This window comes from Rhipicephalus microplus, chromosome X (genome assembly GCF_043290135.1).
Source record: "Rhipicephalus microplus isolate Deutch F79 chromosome X, USDA_Rmic, whole genome shotgun sequence".
NCBI classification, from domain to species: Eukaryota; Metazoa; Arthropoda; class Arachnida; order Ixodida; family Ixodidae; genus Rhipicephalus; species Rhipicephalus microplus.
The window spans coordinates 216,875,489-216,893,303 of NC_134710.1; the positions used below are offsets into that span (position 1 = coordinate 216,875,489).

The following is a 17,815-nucleotide window of genomic DNA, read 5'->3' on the forward strand; positions in this document are numbered from 1 at the left end:
AGTAAGCGGCAACATGTTCCACATTTTTCCGTTTTTCTTGGTCGCCTCCGCTGGCGGCGCGTCTTACCTACACCCAGTAACAATGCCAGAATTACCCGCTCGTTTCCGGCGGCTCTCCATCGCTCCTTTCTAGTTCCTCTCCTCCTTCTGCTTCTTGTTGTCTGTTGCTACCTCGTTCGCCCGTTTGTCTCTTTTTTTTGGAGGGTCTTTAAACTGTGAAAGTGACCCTCTGCTACGGGAACTTGTATCATTTCACTTACATCCTCCGAAGAAGGCTGGTCCACCAGCCGAAACTGTTAGGATTAAATAAATATTTTATTGTTTTGTTTCCTATACTGCACTATTCTCGAAGTTTATAACTTGAAACTCTAATCATCTATTTCATCTATATATATATATATATATATATATATATATATATATATATATATATATATATATATATATATATATATATATATATATATATATATATATATATATATATATATATATATATATATATAAATTTCATATTTTATTTATTTGTATATTTAATGTAGTAACCTTTTTGCTTATGCGTGTGTTTTTGTTTTTAAATAACTTGGTTGCCATGGTAGTTGTGACAATATCATGTACACACATGCGTTCGCTGTGTCAATCTTGAACGAATGATGTTTTCTGCGCATCGTCCACTCCTCTGCACTCGTATTCCACAGCTCTATAGTCTCAAGCGGGAAAAATTAGCCAATATATTATCCAACATTTGATCCAATTGAAAACGAGACGGTAGCTAAGACACTGCTGTGTGGTAGCAGTAGGTTTGCATACAGCGCGCCTGCTCGCATTGCAATCTGCGATAAAGGATACCAAGAAAACACTTTTGCAATATGCGACCTAGAAGCTGCCATCAAGGCGCTGCAAGTAAAGCGCGCGTCGCGACAGTCGCGAAACGCGCGATTGCTGGTGCTTGCGTCAGGTAATCACCGCATACGCTCGTAGTGCCTGCTATCTACTTGAGGAAGTAATCGCTAAACTGAGACGCACAAGTGGCTCTCTGAGACGCAGCTGTTTCTACGTTTTCCAGGGTGGATAGAAAAAAAAAAAAAAGGCCAGGTGCTTTGACATAGCTCGGAAGGTACGTTATATATTTTGCAAGATCTTCACTGGATAAGCTTGAAATAGAGCCCGTCGGTTGGTTCCAAGAGTTCTTCGACCTTCAAACTTTCAACTCTTAAAGCTGACGGCGCGTGGTTGCCAATAAGTGCTGTCCGATATGTTAGAAGTCAGCATTACACGCGTGTTAAGAGATCGCAGCATGGCTGTAATTAGCCGTGTGGCATGCATTCTGTTCGTCACAAAATTAGTTGGTTAACCGTCGGCACTTATGGCGCTCGCTCCCGAAGACGCACGTGGGAGAGCCTGGTCTTATGCTCGGCCAATGAATAACGCGCTGTTTCTACAAGTGCTGGGCCAAATAACTTCCTTTGTACATCTTTCTTTCTTACTTTTATTTCACTGAAAGGAATGTAAATATGTGGTTACAAAATTTAAAGAACCGTCCACCGCGCCGCAGCTTCATCTGAGTGTGTGCGCCATAAAGTTTCTCGGTATGATGTGCGGATTACAGTTGTTGGACGTACTGCATTTTCTAGATTGCAATGCCAAGCGTGGTGTTGTCAACGGTGAAAGTGTTTTTGCTGCCGAGTTTTGATTGTCGTGAAGGACAAGGTCGACAATCAAATAAATATGCTTTCGCACAGTTCACGTGTGACTGACCGGACGCACATGCATGAAACCCCAGTGCGTCGGCGAAGTGTTCATACGGTGGATGGCACCAACTTCATTGTATTGTTCTTACGAAGCCTGTGATCTCTGAAGGCCAGAGCTACTGCATTGCTGTCTGTTTCGTCAAGTGCGAACACGTACGGCCGTTCTCATCCGTTGCTACGTGAATGCTCCCGTGCTGTCACAGGCCGTGCATGTTATTCAGCAAGGCAGACAAGCTGTTTTGTAGTTAGATGGGCTAACGCCGTCGGCACTTGCCCTTGGGCATCGTTTATCAAGTACTGATCGCCTACAACATTGCGGTGACAAGTCAGTATTTTTAAAAGAAGCGGCCTGCCGGTTACCTCGTCAGGTGATGGTACACTGAGCGACGTAAAAAAAGTTGCCCGAGAATACGTTGCAGTCGAACTTTCTGTCATCAAAACTTTGATAAACCGTGGAAATCAACATTCCTGACACCTGTGCCGAAGAAACCAATGCAGCTAGATGTATTCGAGTTTTTTGTGTCTTTTTGCGTCTCGCCGACTAAGAGCACTAATTCGCAAAACACTTTATCATAATAAATATAGTCAATCCTGCAAGAGTCATCGGAGATCCAATATTAAAGGGCCTGTGGACGGGACCACCAGCAGCAGCAAGTAGGGCTGATGAGGAGGCGCAAATGTTAAAACAATACATGCGTGAACAAGACAAGAAAAACTACGAAAGATAAACTACAATGGGACTACCGACCTCGCCAGTTGATGTGTTGCTTTAACCAACTACGCCACAGCTGCCGATCTGTTCGAGATGGCAAACAAGCCAATTTTGTATTGTTGTCACGCTAAACCTAACTAACATTTTTTGTTCACTTTTTTGTTTGGACGTAACTTTACCGGCTTTTATCGTTATGCCTAGACGTACCGCTAGACACTCCCGACTATTGAAACAAAGTGCCTAACCGAAATATGCATGACGTCACTTCCGTGCGGCGCAGCAGTCTCTGCCAATTTATATACAGAGTCCCTATATAGAGGTGTGCGCCGAAATGTCGGCGCGCCGTCGCTGGGGTTTTTTTTTTTTTTTGGGGGGGGGGGGGGGGGGTTTGGACGCGTCGATCAAGTTTTTTCTCAGTAAACATGGCTTTCTTTGGCAGTAAATTGTTGGTCCTTTCTTCATTCTGCCCTTTAGTAAACGCATCGCAATCAATTTGTCGGCCGGTTACAGTTAAATAACTGGATCAGAAAAAACGCCAGGCCTGCGCGGAAGGCGCAGCACAGTCGCAGCGAAAGCTAGAAGAGCGGCCTTTCAGAGCCTTTTTTAAACACTCATTGCGTAACTGCTGCGAGTACACTTGCTTGATACCCACTACGGCATTAATAATAAAAATTTTAGGGTGGTAGGCCGGCATTCGCTCTGCCATTTTTCGTCATTTTTCTGATAAGCGTAGTGTCTTAAACACTTGCAAGGAAATTTGTGCCAATTATTCATGCAGTGGCTGGCGACGATGAGGAATTATGCCTGAAGTGGGTATGCGCCACAGTTAATGGCTGAACAAGAACAATCTTTTGCAATGGGTTGGAGCATTGGACGACCTACACGCTACGCTGTTCGCACTGTGCAACGACTGTTTAATTGATCTTTTGCTGTTTGAAAACGCTTTATAAGTCATATTAACGCAATTGCTTTCCAACATCAACCCGGGTTCGAGCCTCATTGTGCCATTAATGCTGTTTTTTATTTTCATGCAATGTGGTTACGGACACCAGTGGTGGCGGACAACTGTGGGTGACCCGAGTTGGGATCTAATAACAGCTTTCGCTATTAAACTTGTTCAGTACTCCTATAACAACGTAGGAAGGTAGTGTTGGACTCAAACGTAAGTTTTAAGCTACTTTCAAGCTCACTTTAATTTATCGAATACAGGTCAGTGACAGCGCCAACGGCAGTGTTTGGCGAGGACTATATATTACTAACATATTCTGGCTGACGATCGAGTCTACATATTCTCTTGCACACAATCATGTATGAATAAAAGGTGTGGAAAGACGGTATTGGAATTGTAATCAGTACGACTGTGAAAGCGAGTGAAAGAACATTTACAGTTCAAAGGGGAAGGTCAGCGCTAGTTAATGTAGAAACCTCCTAATGTAATGCCCTTACAAGAAAGGGGGACCATTAAGGTAATAAACTGAACTGACCTGAATGCGTACGAAAGCAGTTGCTCATAGTTCCTTATAAACGAGTAGATCCAGCTGTTTGTGGCATGCGTATTCAGAAAAAGTCTGTTAAGTAATCGGATCACAGCCTTTAAAGAAGAGAGAAAGAGACGATCAACACAGTTAACAGATGAGGTATGCTCTATCAAACAATCGATCCAGTTGGCACGTTCAGCAAGGTCGACCGTTGGACAAGATTAGGATCACCATCAACTTCGTGTGAAGTACTGCACAGAACATGAATACATGCGGATAAAACACTAAGTACGTAATTTCTTCTGTTTGCTCCACTTTGTCATGCACTCGTCAGACAATAAAACCGAGTAATCTGCGCCTTACTTCACGCGTGTTCTATAACTTCACGCGTGACATATGCGATGCGAACCCTCAGTTTTTAGTTAACGGGCGCACGTGGTGTCGATACTTTGGATTTGTGAAAATGCGCTGTTTGCGACACCTTGACATGCTTCATTCTTGGCTTTGTATAGTTAAATGTGCAACGCAATAGGCTCAGATAGCCCACTTACGCATGCGCTGATGGTTCATGCGTGTGGCGGCTTTCTTTAACAAATATTTAGTTGTTAGTCCAGCCCTTGTCCTGTTTGGTTCCTTCACTGTTTTTATGCTTTTGGATGGTTTCTTATAAAGTATAGTTCGCTAAAGGTTATCACTTTTATCGTCATGCGAGTGACGTAACAACTGTCCTCACACACTTCTTCTAGGAGAAAACTTCCCATCATGCGCATATACTGGCGGCCAATGACCAAGGTGTGGCTTAATAACGTGTAATTTGTTTTGTGTGTGTCTATCCCACTTGCTCTGGCAGTAGTCCCTGAGCTTTCGTTTGACAGACATTTGAGATCAAGGGCATGGATTGATATGGGTGTAGAGGCAGTGCTTTCGTGGACGGATGCAGCAAGCTGATCCTCCATCACATTGCCTTGGATCTCACGGTGCCCTGGCACCCAGACCACTAGAACATGTTGTATGAGTGTGTATAAAATAGAGTAAAATGAGATGAGGACAGGGTTTTTCTGTTTTTTAAGAGTTTGCAGAGCTGTTACCACACTGAGGGAGTCCATTACTGCTTCTTGTAGTTGTAATTGTTTGATGTGTTTAGCGGCCACAAGTATCGCGTAAGCTTCCACTTGGAAGATACTAGTGTCTGAATGTAGAGGGCGAGCATCCTAGAAGGATAGGCCGACAGCAGCGTAGGACACAGAGAAGTTAGACTTAGAGGCATCTGTAAAGTACTCGGGACATGTGTATTTGTGTTGAAGTTCCAGGAAGTATGTTCAAGTATGTTCGGATGTGGGCCATGCCCGCGTGTTTTGTTCTTCAAGGAAAGATACATGGCACTCTATAGTCTGCCACGGTGGCGGGTATGCTACAGGAGCCATTAAACTGTGTTCAAGTGACACGCCAGTTTCCTCAACTAGACCTTTCAGGGGAATTGAGTAGGGCTGCCTCATCAAAGGTCTGTTTTGAAACAGAATGGAGCTCGACAAATCATTATTAGTGGAGTATGAGGGGTGCTTTTTTTCTGCTTTCACCTTAAGGTCACAAAGGACATGCAAGTTCTCTGCAGATGAAGCGACCACTCATTTGAATCAACGTAAAGGCTTTCTACGGGGCTGGTGCAAAAGCACCCGTAGAAAGGCGGATGCCCAAATGGTGCACGGGTCCAGCATCTTCAAAGCACTTTGAGTAGCAGACTGATAAACGACCCCATAATCTAAGCGGGCGCGAATGAGGCTTCTATACAAATTCACGAGACTTTGCCTGTCATTACCCAGCGTAGTATATGACAACACTTTTAGAACATTGATGGCTTTTACACGTTGTTTTTCAATACCTGATGTGTGGTATGAAGGTTAGCTTGTGGACCAAGATTAGGCCCAAGAATTTATTCTCGGCATTAACAGATAGACGTTCACCATTCAGTTGAATGTCAGCTTCTGAGTACATGCCTCTCTTTCGGTAGAACAACACACGTGCTTTTTTGTGGGTTCAGTCGGAATTCATTTTCTTCTGCCCATTTGGAGACCTTATTTAAACCTAGCTGAACCTGCCGCTTACACATTGCTAGTTTCTATGACTTAAAGCCAAGCTGGACGTCATCGACATACGTACAATAGAACATATTGCAGGGGATGGGAATGTGCAGGGAATTCATTTTGATGAAAAGTGCACAACTAAGTACACCGCCTTGCGGTACTCCCGTTTCTTGCACAAATGTTTGAGAGAGAACACTTCCCACATGGACACGGAATATCCGATTGGACAAGTAAGTCTCGATTATGGAAAGCATTCTCCCGCGCACACCCAGGTGAGACAAGTCTCTTAATATGCAAAAATGCCATGTTGTGTCGTTAACCTTCTCGATATCGCGGAAGTATTGGTTGTGGACCAAAGTGTCTCGGATCTCTGCCTCGATACGCACCAGATTGTTGGTGGTGGATCTATACACCCTCTCAAAACCAGCCAGCGAGCTGGAAAACAGCCATCACATGCTGGAAAATAGCTATTTATTTAGAAAATCACAACGCAAAGATACAGTCATACATAACACTTGCAGACACTTGACAACCTCGCTCTGTGGGCGACCTACAGAGCGAGGTTGTACAGTGCTCACATGATGAAATGCATATACTTCATTTTTCATGGGCTTTAGTTTGTGGCACATCTATGTAATACTGGCTTGTACACTTACATCTGTGCCAACAACTTGTTTGGGGGCCAGATTCGTAGCGATACGATGTGGTTGTTTCATGTAATTGCACAAATTACTTGCTATTCAAGTTTTGAAGTTGAGTTGTGTACCGTGAGCACAGTACCTTATCACAAGAGTTTTTAGAGGCATCGGCTAGGAGAGAGGTAAAGCACTCTTCTCTTTGTACATTCAGGACTAGAGTAAAATGCCAGAAGCATACCTTTTTTTTCCTACAAAAACTTAGCGATACAATCAATATCAGTTGTACGACTTTGTACGCATAAAACACACAGTTTAACACTTTTTTTTTCACACATCACAATCGTTTAGAACGCAAACAAGATTTCACACATTGTGCATTAAAATGGTAATGCACTTGACTAGCACAAAAGAGACTAGCCTCGAAATGAAACTAAACATAGAAGACAGTCTAGCATAAACGCTAATTGCCACAATAAAAAATTGTTTGTACATACGCATATAAAATAAAAAATACTGGCTGATTAATTATTTTATAAATGCAAAGAAGACCTCCTTCTCTTCTTGCTCCCTCTCCAGGTACACTTCAGCAGAGGAACCTGAAATTAAATATTTGTGACAGTTTCAGGTAACAAAGCTTTCTGGTATATTCTTTTTTCGATAACTCTATACACGGTAATTTCACAATATGGTCAAACCCCAACATAACAAATCTAGTTATAACGAAATATCAGTTATAACAAAGTAAGCGAAAAATTGCGAGACAATATACATTTATAACAAATTTTCGGATATAACAAACTTATTTTCATGCAAGATGAATGCTCAAATGAGGTCTTAATATAGTATGTTAAAAGAGTAGCGACATGCAGGTCTTCGATTGCGATTTCCATGCGTAAAGCATCATAGGACACCACGAAGGGCGTCTTTATGATGCCCTAACCTCGTCAAATGCGAGTCTAGGCGATCGCTGGGCTAAAAATACTTAGGAGCTTGCTGTCACAAAATGGCTACTTCGTGTGCGTGTAACTGAATGTCATACCGCAAAAAAAAAATAACATAGAGTCAAATTGTTCTCAGTGCAGCTGATATTTTTGATATTTTTGTAGATTGTACGTCAGTTATTGGGCATGCAGTAACTTTCATATGACAGTGATAAGCGCTTTTTTTTGGTCGCAGTGTGTAAAACAATGGTGTCCTACATATAGTATGGCTCAAAAACTATTATTCGAACGAGTTTTTTTTAACAAAAGCTTTATTCAGTTTTCTGAAGTCGTAGAAGCAAACATTCTAGGGAAATAAATCAGTTTTGTTAATTTTCCTAAGTTTGGGCATATACGAGATAATGCTTGAACAGTAGGATTGCTGCACGCTAACACTACAGTACTTGTTGATTGATATGTGGGGTTTAACGTCCCAAAACCACTATATGATTATGAGAGACGCCGTAGTGGAGGGCTCCGGAAATTTAGACCACCTGGGGTTCTTTAACGTGCACCCAAATCTGAGCACACGAGCCTACAACATTTCCGCCTCCATCGGAAATGCAGCCGCCGCAGCCGGGATTCGAACCCGCGCCCTGCGGGTCAGCAGCCGAGTACCTTAACCACTAGACCACCGCGGCGGGGCACTACAGTACTTCTGAATGTGTGTCTACATACATTGCCTTGCATTGCACAACATATTTTTTTATTAGCTATGGATGTTAATAATGCTTGACCAGTAGGATTGTTGCACACTTAACCTGTGAATGTGTGTCTACATACATTGCCTTGCAATGCACAACATACTTTTTATTAGCTATGGAGCATTTTATACATACAATTGTTTTATTGAGGCATTTCAGTATAATTTCAACTCATAGAACCAACTTTAAAAAAAACTATGAAAGAAACATGCATGATAAAATAGTCGCACCTATTAAAAGAAACACACATGGCCCATTTCTTGCACTCGAAAACAGAGCTTGTAGGTAATTTGGAAGAGATGGAATAAACGTACACCCTTGCGGTGGGCTTTTAAAGCTTTCAGCCCCAATATTTTTATCCAGTAGGCACAACCAAATATTCTCATCTTGTATACTGTTGACCCACACAAGGCCACACAGACATTATGAATATCAAAGTACTGTCCACTCTCATTTTTTCAAACTCTAAGAGACCTCTCAATTTCGTTTGAATGATCAAGAAGTTTGAATTATCAGAAGTTCTCAGATAAATGACTCTGGGTGACGTGACGTCACACAAATTGCTTTCATCACATTTCAAAATTTTTCAAGTGTTTTTAAATGCTACTGAACGCAGTGCACAGAGAGCATAGATACAAAGTCTACAAGTTTATAGGCCATTTCCTGCTGATCAGATCTTTTAAAGAAATCGTGAATCGCCAACTACTACATTGCTATGGGTATGTGTCTTCAGCACAAAGCTCTCTATACAAGCTGAGAAGCATCACGGTTTACCAGGCCTCGGGAAAGTCTCAAGTTCCACCCATTGCCAATGGGGGGCGAAAAAATCGCCAACTAAAGAACAACCATAGTGGCTCCGTTCAAATCTGCCCTCGAAGACACCAAAAAATCCGCTAGCGGCACCATAGAAAGCTCAAAATTTAAAGTGAAGAGAGCCACTATTTTCGCAAAAAAGTGTTCGTTTCTATATAGATAAAAGATGAAATTTGAATTCCACGTAGTGCGCAGTACTTCTAAGCACTAAAGTTGTTTAGCGATCGTGGTGCCATGCAAGTTCTGTTATGGATTCTCTTATCGGTGACGAAGCGGAAAACATGCGCTGCTTGTTCCCTGCGCTGCTGCGGTTCGACGGGAACAACGGGGCAGCCGATGCGCATATTGGCAGTTAGTGTTCATCCGGTGATTGGCGTGGTCCTCTGCGTTGCGTTTTCTTTCTAGCACATTTTTATTCGTTAACGTAGTGCTGCGGGAACAGCCATACCGGCAAAGGCGTCATTTTGGGCAAGTTCCTCGGTGATGACCGGGAAATTATTTTGGCCAATGCGCGCATATTTGTTATTTTTTGTCGGTGATTTCTCTCCGAGACCTTGTTATCGCTGTCAGTGTTGTGTACTTGTGCACTACATTCATTTGCACTGATCCTGCACGTGTTCTAAATGCTTGCACTTCTCTTGACATTCGCTCCACCGTAATTTCCTTGCGAAAAACCCAACCTCCTCGTGTCCTCAGATTGACCGCAGTTTGTCGTAATGAAACAAAAAGTGGGGATGTTAAGCTGTAATCGGCGAAAGCAGGAGCAGCAATTCGAAGCTGTTGCTGAAGCACCTCACGACGATTTTTACGACTGTTTTGTAATGATAGTTCTTACTAACGAGACACGCTTTTCTGTTTGGTTTGCTTTTGAAAACGAAGGTGTGCCGTTTGGGAACTCCTGATAATGCTTCTAGCACGATAGTTTTTTTTTTTTTTTGCATTGAAAAATGATTGCTGGTTTGCCATCAAAAAATATTGTTCCCTGTACTCTCTCATGAAATGTTTTTACTGGTGCCAGCTGCCAATGAATGACTTTCGTTTTCATGTAACCTTTGTATGCACAGGTACTTGGTTCCAAAGGGTGCTTTGATATGCTGCTGGGCGTATCAATGCGCCTAAAACAAGTGAACAAAAGATACCAAGACACCCCTGGACCTGCACGAGTCCCGGTCTCTTTCGTTCAGTTCTGTTCAAAAGAGATAGGCACAGAATAAAGAATCGGCGTCGGCGACCGCGTAGGCGCATACGCACCTGCTACGGAATTAAAAGAACGCGGCCGTTTTTTTCGTCCCTAAAACAAAACTTTTTGTTTTCCAATTTCTATTCATTCAACGCTATCTCTTGGTTGCCCTCCGCTGTTCCATGTGCCACCGCTGCTTATCTTGCGTACCGTTGTCAAGACTACAGTTTCCCCTCTCTAAATTGGTTCTGTATTCTATGGATTTACCATGCGTGTGCTTCGTTTTATATATTTGTTTACTCGCAAAGCCTTTTTTCTTGAAAGCCTCCAATACTTATTTTTCATTTTTAGACTGTGCTTATATAAGCACACTAATTTTTACATAGTAGTGGAAAAGCAGCTGATATTTTCTGGAATGAACCTGCAGAAAGTGTGAAATAACCGAATACTGGAGTTTGAATTAAGAGGCTTTTAAATACAGTAGACGCTCAGTAAATGGAAATCTGTTAAACGCAACTACTGCTTAAATGGAACTATTGCCTCTGCAATGCTTGTTTTCAGCTTGTATTCAGCAGCCATGTCCACCTCTTAGTACACGGAACTCCTGTTAAATGGAACATATTTTTCCGGTCCCTTCAGGTTCTGTTTACTGAGAGTCTACTGTACATTGAAAAAATAGAGGGCCAACCAAAATATCGAATTTCGATTAAATAACTAAAGGTATGGAATCATCAGCATCTGAATTATTGCGATTTTACTATAAAATCAACTAAAATATCTTTTCATTGCACTTCAAGTTTTAAATTATAATAATCTAGCAATAATCATGGATATAACAAATTATGAATTTCATTTTCACCTCGTAAAACAATGTGAAATGTTCCTCAATAACATAAAAGAAAAATGAATATACACCTGAACATAATACTGGGTTTATTGAGAAAGTGCTTCGGTACTTCTAGAAGATTCCACTATAATGAACGTATATCATACTATACTGGTAAAGATCTCAAACTGTCAATGAAGCGCTCTGTGGCCAATAGCAAACACATAACATTTACAGCGAACTCCAAGCTGTCTGGAACTCTGTGAAGTATCGACATTTCATCTTGGATGCTGTTGTGATGCTTCAGTAGTTCTGTGGTCAAATTCAATAAAGTGATTGGCTCTTCTTACAGCTTGTGCAAAGGAATCGATCGGGGGATTCAATGCTCATCTAGTACTGTTATGATCAGAAGTTCCCATTTGACACGCCATTAAAAGCTCATAAAACAAAGTAACCACATACATTCGCCATTTCAGCAAGGCCCTGTCTAATCATCTAGTGCCTAACCTGTGGTCGCAACTAAAATGTGTGCACGGTGTGGTTTACACTTTTCAGTTCCAACTGTGCCTTGACATCAGTCACGACAGGCACGTGCAACATATTGTGACATTTTAACCGCCGCTCCGCACGGCTGCTCTGTTGGCGACATATGGGCAGCAATTTTGAGTGTTTTGGCTATGCACAAAGGCCAATTTTGAATGTTTAGGTACCAGACGTCATCACAACTAGCTGGAGCACAGTGTGAAGTCGCTGGAGTCGATACTGTACACCGATGTCAAGTTGCTGTCAATGTTGGCCGATATGCCATGGGAAAATCGACTAATACAAAAATAAAATACGTTATAAGCACTTGCTCATAACATATAACGAAGCACTAGCTCAGAGCAATTTCTGTACACAGGAGATTTGTATGGCAGAGTAAGCTCAGCTTTGCAAAATCTTGTCAGCATTCCATTAATGTAATAATAATAAATAGTCTTGATTTCATGTGAAAAGATAAGCCTCCAAATTACTAGGTAACCATTGAAAGCATCTCTTTGTATTTTTGACATAATGCATCCATAACGTTTCTTGGAATTCAGTATCTTATGTTTGCGACTGCATTGAAACAGAAATTACTTCATTTTTACTGAAAAATAAGTATGCAGACTTTAAGAGCCAACCACCTCTCCCAGTAAATTCATTTTCACCATGGGGCACAAACAACTTTACAGGGGGCGATAGCACCCCCACACTTCTCGCAGATATGCCAAGTTAGGTTAAACAGCCTCCGAGCAATGGGTGACGCAGTGACTACGTGGGTTCATCATCATCATTATAATTAGCATAGTAGAACCAGCAGTACAGCCCGGCGGCAAGGCTAGTTGGCCGCACAGAAAACGTTGGGGAGTCTCTCTGGCTTTGGGGCGGCGATGGGGATGAATGTCTCCTGAAGAAGATCCACGGACGCCAGACCGTCTGTCCACTCCCACGGGTCCCTCGTGGCGAATCGGCCACACCGAATTGGCGGTCGCGGTGCTGTGTTTCCAGTATGTTAAAATATTGTACAATGCTGTTTAGCGTGTCACTAGTGACGTACACTAAGATCTTCTTATAACAAAATTGCATCTTACCTCAAAATGTGTTATATCCAAAAATGTGTTATAAAGGTATATCCGACACCATTGCTAGACTATTCTTTATTTACTTGGTTATAACCAATATTTCCTTATATACACGTTCATTATGTCGAGGGTTGAGTGTGTTTGCTTCAGCTGGCGATATTGTTTGTAAGTGCAGTTGAACAAAGTTCGTGAGTTCCAAGAGTGTGGTGCATCAATCAAGACCCCAAATAGGCTATAACAGAATGAAGATAAAAAGCCAGCACCCATTAGCTGAGAGGCTGGGGTACGAATGGTTTTGTTTTTGTGTCCCCCAAAAAACATGGCAGTTCATGCTTATGGGCTTGTAGACAGACGGCACTGTTCACTTTATTTGGCACTCACGTGCATATAGTCCTGGGCATGTTAGCCATTCGTACGCACATATATTCAACATACCACAACTTTTGTTTAAATGAGCTTAGATCATCAATTTTTGTTTCCTTGCATTTATACTCATTCCAGGTCATACCAATGTCTTTCATTCTATTCTAATTCTCTCAGTTTAGGAAAACTATGGCTCCCGAAATCCCACTCAAAATATAAAAACTATGTATTGTACTGGAAAAAACATTTAAAATCGGCACACAAATATACGAAATTTCGCTGGATTCATTCAAATAGATAAAGAAGTTTTAATAAAGTATTCAGACGCAGTGTGCCCCTTAAGAAGTCATGTCTACAAATGTGGACGCTGGTAGTGAAGAGGTTAAATACTTAAAATTTGCAAACTTTTCTCAGACGCTGCTTACCTAAAAAGAAATTTTCAAGTAAGGCAGGCCAGATGCTACGTTCAGTTCTTGACCCTGAGAGAGCACTTGCTCCTCGTCTACTTGCTCTGGCGGGTGGTGGGCCTCTGGCTAGTGCTAGCACTTGCTGGGGAGCCACCGCCCCGCGCCGACGACCGTTTCGCGATGCAATACCTGCAAGGACCATCACAACCAACGCGCTTTCGGTCTGGCGACACCATAATCAATCAACTTAAGTCAAGCCAGAAGGACCAGAGTGAATTACTGCAGTGAATTACAGGCGAGCACATTTCAGTTCAAAGTGCTCAAATGTTGGAGGCCCCACAAGGAAACAAAAGTTAATTCCTTAAGCTGTTTGACCAAATACCTCGCACGGCGGCACACCGCTCCTTTTGTACACATTACTGACTGCGTGGAAATGCGATTATAACTCTCAGAAAAATTGGGCACTCAGCAGTTTCACGCGTGCTTACGACGCAGGCGCAGTACCATTTTGTCATTTTTGTCAATTCTTTGCCTTGTTTCGTGGTCTTTCGGGCTTGGTGACGATAAGAAATTATCTCGTACAGCAAAAGTTGAATGGCAGCATATCGCGGCACAGCCCAGCTATTAGACAGCCATTGGACAGTGCCATTTTCGAAAGAGTACAAGATCGGGGGTTTCAAGGCCCCCACATTCGTCTTCAAAAATGTCGCCACGAGTACCAGCTGATGGAAGGAGACGCATCGTAGAGTTAAGCATCCAAGGCTTTTCTCAGCGGGTCATCTGCCGGCTCCTTCAAAGGTCAAGAAATGCGGTGAGTCGTGCCATCCAAGCGTACCGACAAACAGGGGGGATCAGTGACAGAGACCGTGCAGGAAGGTCAAGATACACAGATGAAGTGGACAGGCTAATTATCGCCGCCGTAGTAGCTGATCCCCATATAACAGCGAAAGTCATAAAGATGCGTTGCATCTCAATGCGTCCGTCTGGACTATCCGTAGGAGGTTGGCAGAAGCAGGGCTTGCCAACTGCGTCGCGGCCCAGAAGCCCCACATCACGGACAGGCAAAGATCCATGCGACTGCAGTTTGCACGTTCTGTGCAGACATGGGGATCGGAAGAGTGGGGAGAAGTCGTGTTCAGCAATGAATCGACGTTTTCAAGTTGCTGGGATCAGGAACGGTGAGTATGGCGTCCAATGAACTCGAGGTAACATTTGCGATTTGTCTTCTACATTAATGTCATCCTTGTACTATTTACCATTGAATGTGTTGAAAGAGTAGTGCACAGGGTAAGTAACGGCAGCTGGAAAAAATTAATGGCAGGTCACCCACTACAGTGTGCCTTAATTACGTTGTGGTTAAGGCAAGTAAAGCCCAGCACTTTATTGTCTTCGAACTTGCTGTAGAACGTTGCTTATCTTTGATTCTCTTTAAGCTGTGTTACTTCTTATCGTGAGCAGCTCGCCAAACTTAAGCACCTTAGCCAATGTTTGTATATTGTACCTCATTTTCTTAGAAAAATACAGTTCAGTTTGCGAGGCCTTCTGGAACGTACTGAGGGTGCCTTACCAACATGTCGAATATTTCGCACCATTTTGGCGATCTCGCATAATTAAAATTTCATTATATGGATCTTCAAGTAAGACGAAATTGTTCGGGGATAAAGTGACTATGTGCCATTGTCGTTCTTATAAATCCGTGTAACCAATCAAGCATTTCCTTCTTCGCCAGGTATTCACCACAGTACACGCAGTCGGTCTTTGCCAGTGGCCGATGCTCCACGAGTGTCTGAGCCGCTATGACCAGGGAAGGACTTTGACCACGGTTTCTTAATGTTAGGAACCTTTCAGCATCCACGTACTCCCTTATAATAGAGAGAGAATTGCTTCCTTACGTCTTGAATGGGCCGTTCAAGGATGGTTGTTTCGTGTACCAGGATGACAGGAGCCCGATTCGAACTGCTCGCAATGTGAAATCTTTGCTTGAGGGCCTTGCTGTTCGCACATAGGAATGGTCACCTGTAGGAGCGGACCTGAACCCCATTGAAAATGTCTGGGGTCTCGTGAAACGCCGACTTGCGGCGCGGAAGTTCAACGAAGGAGACCATATTCGCGGCCATACAGGAGGAGTGGAAAGCACTTCGTTCATGCCCCGAGATCGTGGGCGCGCTTTACAATTCGATGCCATCTCGTGTGGCGCAAGTGATTGCCGCCGATGGGCGTTTGAATGAACACTGAAAGTAGTGATCTTTCCTGGAAAGCAGTTATAGCTATCGTTTTCTTTTTTTTTCCTATAATAAACTGTTTATCGCGTTTCTTGGCTATTCATTCTGGACACGCGATATTCGCACCAAAAAATGGAGCTAGCATAACGTCTCCGAGACAGAGCACAAAATTCATTACTGCAAAATGAGCATATCACGCAACTTCGTTTGATAAAAGCTGAGAAACTGCACGTTTTCCGCGCTGCATCAAGGAAGAAAGCGTATTGCACGGTGCGCTAGAGCCATGCTATTACATTAGAGGCATTTTCGCCGCTATATTATCGCTCGGGAGTACCGGTGCTTGCACAGCGACTGCAGAAGTGGCACCTTGCGTCGTCCACATCGTTTCGAGATGCGCGCTGTTCAAACGAGCGAAAGGGCAGGCTGCTGGGTGATATGGTACGAGCGTGCGCAGTACGCGTTCCCGGGCAGAGCCGTGCAGCCGCCACAGGCGCAGCAATGCGCCTCGGCACGCGCTCCCGTGGTCTCTAAAATTATGCACTCGACTGTACATACAAATTTGCAGTATTGGTTTGCGAAAGGCATCTTTCCCTTTGCAGTTTCATGCTTTCCACCTGCATGTAGACACTGCATGGACTCAATCAGGCAATTTCTGAGTTCCCCTTCAAGATTCTCACAACAGAACACGACTGTTTTCGTATTTCGACTCCACTCAAGGGCAGTTCCTAAAGTGTGGAATCTAACCGGCACCCTTTGTGCTCGGCAACGCAACGCATTAGCTGCTGGAGAACTCCTGCAGTTGTCTAAGGTGACGACCATCGCTCCTAGCACCAACTGAACTTCAGTAAAGCAGAGTTCAATAAGATGATTGACAGCAACCAACGAAAACACGTAAGTTCAAAGTGTTCCAGTTCACCGTCAACAGCAGTTCTTCGAGCAAGCGCGGATTCTCGTTAGAACGAAACTGCAAAACGCATTCTCACGACACAATGAAAACGTGAACGCAAAATCGTGGGCTCGCGCAAACACTACGATTTCCCCGCGTTTCGCGTTATGCCTGCTTTGCGCATCGGAATTTTCTCTTCCCCGATGCTTATCGCGCAGTGGCAAGAGTCGCGTCTAAATACTCTGCAGGCACGGGGCGCCTGATGAATGAAAAGCGAAGTCAACGCACAACACGCGTCTGTATCAGAGCAAATGGCAAGGCAACTGTAGCTTGTATAAGCAACACGCGAGCTAACAGACTGTCACAGATAAAGTGCGACTTGCTTCTCGTGTTCCTCCTTGTCCGAAGCCCACATTTCTTTGCCGCACCGTTCCCGGGGGCATTTCACGACGCCAACAATCTTCATCATCGCCTTAGTGGTGTCCAGAAAGCGGGGGCTGCATGAAAACGAAACTCACGTTAACGCAATTGAGACGTCCGACTATATTAGCTACTAGTGAGCGGAAATTGGCGTATCCAAGGTAACCGCCATCAGTTACCAGCGATATGGGAATGCGAACTCATCTTTGCAGATTGGACAACAATAAAACGCACGCCTCAAACTTTTGTCGACTGGTTCGTACAGACAGGACGCGCTCACGAAGTGCTGGCACAGGCCGAATACCAGGCTCTGGCTCGGCCCTAGGCAGACAGGGCAATTAAACCTGAAAGTGCACAAGACATTAGGCATAGCGACCGAATCCAAACACGACGCCAAGAGCGGTGCTTATTAAACTCACGCCGAGGCGACACCGGTGCGATTCATGGTAAACGCTTGCAAGAAACGTGACAGTTGTCAGTCTCCGGTTGGCTTTGGAGGGCAGAGGTCCCGCACCTGCCAGGTTCACGGAAAAACTAAATATGATCTACTAACGCCTGTAACTCGCATAAATTGGAATCAAACACGCGCCAAGAGCGAGCGACGCGGGCGATAGGAAAACAGTACAACGGTACCGGTGGCCGTGTCTGATTAGCTGACATTTTGTCACGTGCCCCAAACTGCGTTTTTTTTATTGGCTAGAACAACGCTTTTTCTTGAATAATGCTTTAATTAGCTCCGCAGCAAATAAT

General features: G+C 43.5%; 1 protein-coding gene and 1 long non-coding RNA gene across 6 annotated transcripts; one reads left to right on the forward strand and one right to left on the reverse strand.

Annotated features, from left to right (window-relative positions):
• The first annotated feature begins 564 nt into the window (after positions 1 to 564).
• On the forward strand, positions 565 to 11,514 carry LOC142775977 (uncharacterized). 2 transcript variants are annotated; one of them, XR_012887207.1, is made up of 3 exons: positions 565 to 1,117; positions 7,237 to 7,285; positions 10,222 to 11,514. It is a non-coding gene; the product is annotated as an uncharacterized LOC142775977 (long non-coding RNA). The 2 variants fall into 2 exon arrangements; XR_012887206.1 differs by lacking the exon at positions 565 to 1,117 and adding an exon at positions 2,865 to 3,625.
• Positions 6,477 to 17,803, reverse strand: LOC119187491 (uncharacterized). Of its 4 annotated transcripts, none has more exons than XR_012887205.1 (5): positions 17,485 to 17,803; positions 17,329 to 17,409; positions 17,029 to 17,142; positions 13,556 to 13,726; positions 6,477 to 7,256 (listed from the first exon to the last, which is right to left on the reverse strand). XR_012887205.1 is itself a non-coding variant. In XM_075878644.1 (4 exons), the coding sequence occupies exons 1-4, from the start codon at positions 17,508 to 17,510 to the stop codon at positions 13,633 to 13,635; spliced, it is 399 nt and encodes a 132-aa protein (XP_075734759.1). In that variant the 5' UTR covers positions 17,511 to 17,803; the 3' UTR covers positions 13,101 to 13,632. The 4 variants fall into 4 exon arrangements, 1 of the variants encoding a protein (XP_075734759.1); XR_005111858.2 differs by having other exon boundaries at positions 17,245 to 17,409; XR_012887204.1 differs by having other exon boundaries at positions 15,430 to 17,142; positions 17,245 to 17,409.
• Between the last annotated feature and the right edge of the window lie 12 nt (positions 17,804 to 17,815).